The sequence below is a fragment of the Triticum urartu genome, chromosome 6 (assembly GCF_003073215.2).
Source record: "Triticum urartu cultivar G1812 chromosome 6, Tu2.1, whole genome shotgun sequence".
NCBI classification, from domain to species: domain Eukaryota; kingdom Viridiplantae; phylum Streptophyta; class Magnoliopsida; order Poales; family Poaceae; genus Triticum; species Triticum urartu.
In genome coordinates this window covers 568,648,526-568,658,174 of record NC_053027.1, presented here as the reverse complement: position 1 = coordinate 568,658,174, position 9,649 = coordinate 568,648,526, and the positions used below count along the sequence as shown (strand labels likewise).

At 44.6% G+C, this 9,649-nt stretch overlaps 1 protein-coding gene across 1 annotated transcript; it reads right to left on the bottom strand.

Moving 5' to 3' along the window:
• Window positions 1–21: 21 nt before the first annotated feature.
• LOC125513100 (putative F-box/FBD/LRR-repeat protein At5g62970) lies at window positions 22–3,273 on the bottom strand (the record flags this gene model as incomplete). Its single annotated transcript, XM_048678145.1, is given in 3 exon segments — window positions 22–997; window positions 1,860–2,107; window positions 3,145–3,273. Coding segments are annotated over 3 exon segments (1,273 nt in total), but the record flags the coding sequence as incomplete, so codon positions are not given.
• Between the last annotated feature and the right edge of the window lie 6,376 nt (window positions 3,274–9,649).

The window sequence follows — 9,649 nt, the reverse complement described above, 5'->3', positions numbered from 1 at the left end:
ACCAAGGGGCAGAAATCTTACGTACTTGTACAGGCGCAGGACATTGCAAGATCAACGTTTCCAACTTTGGAAGCTTAGGAAGCGCACTTATGAAGTCTAGAGGGCATTCATCCTTCTCCGTGAAATAAACACGGATTATATCAAGAAATGGTGCATATTTGTACTCGATATTTACATTGTGTCCCTTGTACGTGAACTTCTCAAGATTGTCAGCATGAATACAGACACTACTTAAGTCATTGCAGAATTCAACATTCAAATTCAGCAATTGTGAACAAGTAATCGTCAAATGAAACAATTGATCGCAGAACTCTATAATCAAGCTTCGGAGAGCACAGCAACTGGAAATAATATTTGAAACAGCTGCATCAGCTAATGACACACGGCTGAGTTTAATATTTGAAACAGCTGCATCAGCTAATGACACACGGCTGAGTTTAAGGAAATGAAGACAAGCAAAGCCACTGAGATTTTCAGGCGTTGTTCCTAAACTGCAGTTGGACAGAGTTAGCTCGCTCAACTGGCAACCTCTCCCATTTGAAAATGGTGATAATATGAAGTTATAAGGCTCATCAGGGAAAATGTCAAGGCAACTTGAGCGATTCTTGTCATAAAAGTCAAGACAGAGTTTTTCTGTAGAGGCTGAAGCTGCAAACCGAATCCAGTGGTCCAGCTCAGAAGCATTGACTGAGGTTAATGGGAATCTGATAGTGAATTCCTTGATTCTATTGCCATAATGATTGCGCAAAAGGCCATTCGTTTTGCGAACAAACTTTGTTACTTGAGCTTTCCGCAGACATGGTTTTTGATGGTAATAACAGATTTCTGACTCTGGCATCCTGAGACTATAGAGGTCAAAGATGAGACAGTCAACGTTTTTCCAGAGGTGTCTCCATCTAGTGGAAAGACAGTCAGTCATTGCAGCATCGCTTACTGTCAGCAGGGAAAGAATTTTGATTAAAATGTCATCTGGCAATGTACTGATCCAATCGCAGTTCTGCAGAAGAAATGACATGTTAGGTATAAAATTAGAAACCATGTTAAGATAACATTTTACAACTTATTTTACCACAGAAAACGTTAATATCATGGGTGTCAGGGCTTGATTACACTGTCCATTGAGCAAATTAACAACATGCTATTAGTTTCCTCGCTAATCTACACTTCGAACTTACAGATAATTGTAAACAACATTTCCAAAAAGATAAGTGTAAACAAACATAAAAAAGAGCCCCTTTTTCTAACTAAACCACTTTCCATTAATACATACTATTATTCCGTATGTGTCTCTCTGATCAATACAGCAAGTGGAGGCAACAAATCAAACAAATACAGTGTAAAAACATTAGTAATTTCTTACAAGTAATGGCAAGCTTTTAATACTATGTAATTACACCACTGCAGACTTGAATTGTTCAACCAATGCATAATGCATAATTAGGCCACTACTTGTTTACGCCTCAAGGTTAGGTGTGATTTTGAAATTTGGTACCACTGTCAGCTCAAAACTAGTTCAAAAGGTAGTAAATCAAATATTCGAGAGATAATCCTTTGTGGAAACATAAATATCTTCTAACAATTCTGCTTGAGCCGAAATAACTCTATATTGCTCAACCTCCCTTCATTTATTTATTCGAAGTATTCAAACTCCAAGCAAACTGCGTTGGTGGACTAGCATATACAGCTAACTATTGTATTCAAGCAGAAGAAATTATATAATCGTAACAATTTTGCAAATCCCATGCAGAAAATGAGTGCAAGACTTTCCGCTGAAACAACTTTGCATGTATTTATTTTTGAAACACATGTCAAAATGACTACACTTAGGCAGATAGTAATGCAGTAGTTCAAGATGATACCTGGACAGTCTGCTCAACATCTTGCGTGCACATCATCTTGTTTAGGGATCCACTACAGGGCGACATAGCATCGCGTGACGGCTCATGTGCATGCAACTGATGCGCTGTTGACATAATTGGAGCATCATGATCACGCATGCGCCGTTGCGGCTTGGCGGATTGAACGACACGCCATTGTCGCGCTGAATGAATAGCCGGGGAAGGTTTCCGCAGTTCAAATTGCCACTTCTTCATTGCGAAACAATCATCTAGAGAAAGAGATAATGATCCAGAGTTACACAACTCCATAGTTTCTATGTTCATGTGCAGTTCAATGTAATAAAGGCAGAGTCTTCCCCGCATTAAGAAAGGGTAGGATCCACACTTGTGGTGCTGATGTTTACATAGATTTAATATACTCCTTGCCACTATAGATAAAATTAACGCCACAACACAACTAAATGGATTACGTTCCATCTTAGATTATTGTTACATCTTTTCATCATATAGTCATATATACCAAAATCAGGGAAGTTAACAAACCAAGCAAACACTCCGCTGAATGGTTCATCAGTTTCTGCTTGAAAGTTAGGTCTTAGAAATAACCTTAGTATTAATAGGGTCTCGGTATTGTTCCACGGATATTCACTGACAAGTCCCCTTTCTTCAATGAAAAGCAGAGCTCCTGCTTGTTATACAGTCTAAAAGCTGGAGAATGCAGGTTATGGTTTCCAGCCCCAATTGCTAATCTAGAGGGTGCAAATAGAAATCGATCCACAGCCAATTCGTATTGGCAAGCACTTAACTTGTGGAAATTTCCTTTCATACTCCGATTTGTTCCTTTAAGCTAAATAAACAAAGACATAAATTTGCTCCAATTAGCTTCCAATCCTACACCATGACAATCCCACCACCACGCATAAACCGAACCACTACCAATTTCTTCGCGATAGTTAAAAACCAAACCTATGGCATCGAAATTAAGCTCCAGATTTGTGCTCTTGGCACCTCAACTCGCTGGCAGCAAGGGGAAAAAAGAAGCATGCCTCTCCATGGATCAGCACTGGCACCATACGAATAGGAGAAACAGAATCCACACGGAATGCGTAGGCTCCTTCGATCCCAAGTGTATGGTTCGAGTTTAGAAGCCCCAGAGTCTGTTCCCCTCTGTGTCCGACCAATCCCTAAGTAAACCCCTGCCTCTCCTTCTGGTGCGGGTCAATGGACTTTTCTCATGATCTAAGAGGGAACGACCGAGGCGTTTCATCGGATAGAGCCATAGAGGGAATAGAGCAGAGACGGTTACCTCCGGTGGCCGGTGGCGTCGCTGGCGCCGGCGACGACGGGGACTCCATGTCCGTACGGGCTGCTTCAACCTTTTTTTTCTCCCAGAGAGAAGAGACAGGGGAAGAACGGGTTCTCTTACTTCCACTGGGGGCGGAGAAGGCGCGTGGCTCTCAACTGTTTACTGGGCCTGGCCCAGTACTTCGTGTCCGTTGCTAATTGCACCAGCAACTAGCCGATTATCAACCCCTAAAAAAAACTAGCCGATTATTAAGGCATGTATAATAGTTGATAAGATAGTCTTATCTTAAGTTTTGCATGCAATTTAGAGGTGACAACAAAAATTTCTATAATAGATCATCTCTCAGTCTTATCTTTAATAACTCGCTATTTCTAAAAATATGATGAGACATATTATGCTAAGAGATCATCTCTTCTCTTCTCTTAAATAAGTAAAGGAAGACAAACTTTTTTTATGAGTTCCCTCTCCTTCACCTTATAATCATCATATGATCAATGAATTCAAAAAAGAAAATAGTAAATATTTTGTAAAAAATATGATTTTTTTATGTTCATGTTAATGTAAAAAGAGTGCTTGACAAATCTCACGCGAAACGAGATAGCAGTTCGCCGTTGATGAAAAAACAAAATTAGATGTAACATTTGACGTTCGTCTTGTTTTTTTTTTTGCATAACTCAAAATGCTTATGCTTTGCCCATAAAGATTTGTTGGTGGCATTGTGACAGTGAACATATTTTTACAAAAATAATTAACATGTAAAAAAATATTTTTAACACACACGAACATATGCTTCCAAGAGCTGAATTAGATTCCGTAAATCTTCTCTCCTATATAAAACAAAGGTAATATTCCCTGTTTCGCCCCTTCTTATTAGGCCAACTCCATCGCGTGGGCCATCCATGACCCATCCGGACATCCAATTTTATTCGTTTGAGATGCGATTTAGCGGATGTCCGAAAAGCGGATAGTCGTATGGGGCATCTACACCCAACACGCAGAAGGCCTATGGGATCTCATACTGTCCGCCTCGCTTCGTCCCAAGCTCGCCATGCCGCATCGTGCATACCCCGAAGCCTCACCGCGAGCTCGCTATGCCGCCTTGCGTGAACCCCCGTCGCCCCAGCCTCGGCCTCGCCGCGAGGCCCGCGCCCGCCTGCGCCCGCGCCAGCACCCCGCCGCGCCGCGCCACGGCCGCGCCTCGCTGCGCCCGCACCTGCGCCCCGCCGTGTCGCGCTCCGGCCGCGCCGCGCCCGCCTGCTTGCGCCCCGCCCCAGCACGCGCCCGCCTGCCCGCGCCGTGCCGCGCCCGCCTGCGCCCGCGCCCGCCTGCCTGCGCCCCGCCGCGCCACGCTGCGCCCGCGCGAGCACACGTCCGCCCGCCTGTGCCCGCCCGCGCCGCGCCCGCGCTTGCCTCGCCGCCGCCTGCGCCCCGCCCGTGCTCGTCCAGCCTCGGCCGCGCCGCGCCGCCGCCCCACCCGTGCTCGTCCAGCTTCGGTCGCACCCTCGTTGCGGCACCGTCCCGCCCGCGCACGCGCCCCAGCCTCTCGGTCTAACTGATTTGTGGGTCAGAGGGAAGGCACGGGCGGACAGGAGCGGACGAGAGGGGCGAGGAGAGTGTCCGTTTTCCGTCCGTTCGGGAGTATTCTTGGACCAAGTTTGCTCCAGATTCGAAGTTGGACGGAACAAAAAAAGTGTCCAAAAAACAACTCTGTCCGTTTGAGCATTACCGCTGGGTCGTATTTTACCCCAAACGAACAACTTCGGACCGGATGGGTCACGCGGTGGAGTTGACCTTAAAGGACGAGCCCTTCAATAAGGCTCGTCTTGCCAAGGCTCGTCTTGCTGCCGTTGAGACGGAGGCCATCTGCCGACACGAGATCGAGCGACGAAGGACCGAGGTGTGCTGGGAGCTGAAGCAAATGCTTCAGACGATGGAACTGAATGTCAGATTCATTCATCTCAGGGACGTGCTCAAGTGAACCAGGGATCCCGATCCATCCATCTGGGAGCAAAGAAATCAATACAGGATCCACCCGGTCCAACAAGTGAACACATGCCAATCTGGGAACAACAGGTACTTTTAAGCAATATAACAGTTTCAACATTGTTGGCAAACATAGTATTGCTACACTTGGATAAGAGACACTATGAAGACCATTCCCGTTCTGTTGAAAATTGTTACTATATTTGTACAATTATTGTTGTTCTGTTTGTCAAATTACATGCAGACAATTATTTTCTGTAACCAAATTATGCCCCTTAACCAAAATAGTCATGTCAGGCTATTTCAGTATAAACTATGTGTTAACCAAATTATGTTTATATTTCTACGCTTTTGGAATATAACTCCTATCCTAATCGATTTTTTCACACAATACATCCCTTGCTCTCAAGGACACCTATGTTTACCACGGTGGGCATTGTTACACAAGCGCTAATAGGCAACCTAAGAGCATATCTATCATAGTCATGCATTCTTAATTAGCAAGTATTAAGCGGTAACATGAACATGACACTATATTCTAAATTCATAGCACCTTCAAGGCTGAACTGGAATTGATTAATCATGTGTAAGCATGTGTCAAGTCAAGCCACTTGATTACTTCAAAGGAGAATACCATATTAACACACCACATTATGCCACTATTTAAGACACACACACACACACACACACACACACAATATTACTATTAATCACCCAGGGTGCAGAATAATTTCTTCACCTAAAAGGTAATCTTATGATCGTTTTATAAGTAAATTAAGTTTGGAATATAAATAGTTACATTCATATTGATTCACTACATACAATTTGGCATAAGAAAACAAAAATATACTCCCTCCGTTCCTAAATATAAGTTTTTTTAGAGATTCCAAATGGACCATCACATACGGATGTATATAGACATATTTTAGAGTGTATATTCATTCATTTTGCTTTGTATGTCACTTGTTGAAATCTCTAGAAATACTATATTTAGGAACGGAGGGAGTAGGTCATTAGACCAAAAAAGTTGCATTTTCTGTATATTTTACATTATATTTTTATGTTTGTAATTTTACATACATAAAATATTTTGTACGGTGCCTATATATTTTCTTATGTTCTTTTTTTATGTATGAAATAAGACAAAAATTACGGAATCTATATTTACGGTGCATTGACGTTAAAATAAAGGGGGGTGAAGAATAACTATTCCCCACACAGGATGACAAATATATGCTTTTAGTTAATTGAAACTCAATATGAGAAATCTTGAATCATTAAACTCTCGTTATGCACAATATGACTATCATAGAAACTTGTAAAGCAATCATGAAGTCAAACATCCGTACATAAATGTAATAAAACACGATCATACCAGCTTTCTCTGCCACAACCAATTCACCAAATAATCGTTATTATTGTTATTATTGTTTTAAGAATATAGTGCAAGTGTCGTTGGGACTGAAGCTGAAAATTGCTGATAACTGTAGAAAAGAAAAGAAAAGAAGAGAAAGAAAATATTTTGGTCTTTTCGTTAGTTCAATTATAAAGTAAATAGGAACCAAACATAAACTTTTTCTCTTCAAACATAAGACTCAATAATACGCAAACGAGAAATATTTTTGGAGGTTTTATTTTTTAATAAAACAAGCAAAAGGAACAAACGAAAAGAAACGAAACATAGATATACAAAGATCATGGAGCGAAACGATAAGTGTAATGAATGTATATGATAACATGAATAAATATTGGTAAAAAATGTACTCCCCCAAGTTTAAGTTGTTGGCCTAGTTGGGCTAACTCCCATGGCGTGTAACTTCTGCAGAATCCATAGTAAAAGCTCGCTCACCAATTTGCACCAGTATCAATCGCAAGGAGAGTTTGTCTAATTCACATCTAGACGTTTTTTAAGAATGTCACATCTAAGCTCTCACAAATATATAATGCAACAACAAAAAACGAAAAAAACTAAGAAAAAACATAGACCACAAACAGAATAGACATCAGCTTAAATGTGACATAGTGTCCTAGACAGACCCACAACTCATGCAGTCCTCCCCTTCTCCATCTATGCCTTGCATGCATTGACACCACTCTGGGTGAGGGCAGACTGGCATAGAATCTGGGCTTACAATAGAAGAATAGAAAATGAAACCTGGGCTATAGGATTGGATATGGAGGGTACAGATTTGAGTGGAGGCATCTTAGGCCACTTAGAGCAACTCCAACGGGCCGACCCAAACGGACGGCGATTTCGTTCGCCTTTTGTCCGTTTGGGTCGGCCAGACGGACACCGATGTCCGCTTTTGCATTTGGATCGGTGTGTGCGCCCAACGCTGGTCTGAACCCATTTTGACGGTGCAAAAAAATGAACGTATGCATATTAAAAAAGAAAAAAAAACATTAATTAAACATTAAAGCCGGCTACGAAAGCCGGCGAGAGTCCACGCGTCCACATTTGCATTTAAAAAAATTAAAAAACAGCCTAAACTACGAGGCGTCGCGCTGCCCTAGGCGTCGTCGTCGTCCTCGGGGTCCGTGAGGTCGATGAGCGTCGGCGCCGGCTCGGCCCAGGCGAACGCCGTGTTCCAGAGCGCCGTCATGTCGGGCTGTGCCGGCGCCCGGGGGGGGGGGGGTGCGGCCGCCTGTGTAGCCGCGGCCTGGCGCCCCTCCTCCTCGGCCTCGCGCTACTCATCCTCGAGGTCGCTCTCGAGCATCTCGAGGTACTCGCCGTCGCAGCGCTCCTGGGCCACCCTGATCTTGCGCCAGTGCTCTGTTGGGTAACGTAGCAGAAATTCAAAATTTTTCTACGTGTCACCAAGATCAATCTATGGAGAGACTAGCAACGAGGGGAAGGAGAGTGCATCTACATACCCTTGTAGATCGCTAAGCGGAAGCGTTCAAGAGAACGGGGTTGATGGAGTCGTACTCGTCGTGATTCAAATCACCGCTGATCCTAGCGCCGAACGGACGGCACCTCCGTGTTCAACACACGTACGGAGCAGCGACGTCTCCTCCTTCTTGGTCCAGCAAGGGGGGAGGAGAGGTTGATGGAGATCCAGCAGCACGACGGCATGGTGGTGGAAGTAGCGGGATTCCAACAGGGCTTCGCCAAGCGCTGCGGGAGGAGGGAGATGTGTCACGGGAGGGAGAGGGAGGCGCTAGGCCTTAGGTATGGTTGCTCCTCCTTTTCCCCACTATATATAGGGCCAAGGGAGAGGGGGGAGGCGCAGCCCTTGCCCCTTCCTCCAAGGAAGGGTGCGGCCAAGGGGGGGAGGAGTCCATCCTCCCCAAGGCACCTCGGAGGTGCCTTCCCCTTTTAGGACTCTCCCCTTTTTCTCTTCTCTTGGCGCATGGGCCTCTTGGGGCTGGTGCCCTTGGCCCATGTAGGCCAAGGCGCACCCCCTACAGCCCATGTGCCCCCCCGGGGCAGGTGGCCCCACCCGGTGGACCCTCGGGACCCTTCCGGTGGTCCCGGTACAATACCGGTGACCCCGAAACTTGTCCCGATGGCCGAAATAGCACTTCCTATATATAATTCTTTACCTCCGGACCATTCCGGAACTCCTCGTGACGTCCGGGATCTCATCCGGGACTCCGAACAACTTTCGGGTTACCGCATACTAATATCTCTATAACCCTAGCGTCACCGAACCTTAAGTGTGTAGACCCTACGGGTTCGAGAGACATGCAGACATGACCGAGATGACTCTCCGGTCAATAACCAACAGCGGGATCTGGATACCCATGTTGGCTCCCACATGTTCCACGATGATCTCATCGGATGAACCACGATGTCAAGGACTTAATCAATCCCGTATACAATTCCCTTTGTCTATCGGTACGATACTTGCCCGAGATTCGATCGTCGGTATCCCGATACCTTGTTCAATCTCGTTACCGGCAAGTCTCTTTTACTCGTTCCGTAACACATCATCCCGTGATCAACTCCTTGATCACATTGTGCACATTATGATGATGTCCTACCGAGTGGGCCCAGAGATACCTCTCCGTTTACACGGAGTGACAAATCCCAGTCTCGATTCGTGCCAACCCAACAGACACTTTCGGAGATACCTGTAGTGCACCTTTATAGTCACCCAGTTACGTTGTGACGTTTGGTACACCCAAAGCATTCCTACGGTATCCGGGAGTTGCACAATCTCATGGTCTAAGGAAATGATACTTGACATTAGAAAAGCTTTAGCATACGAACTACACGATCTTTGTGCTAGGCTTAGGATTGGGTCTTGTCCATCACATCATTCTCCTAATGATGTGATCCCGTTATCAACGACATCCAATGTCCATGGTCAGAAAACCGTAACCATCTATTGATCAACGAGCTAGTCAACTAGAGGCTTACTAGGGACATGGTGTTGTCTATGTATCCACACATGTATATGAGTTTCCTATCAATACAATTATAGCATGGATAATAAACGATTATCATGAACAAGGAAATATAATAATCAATTTATTATTGCCTCTAGGGCATATTTCCAACAGTCTCCCACTTGCA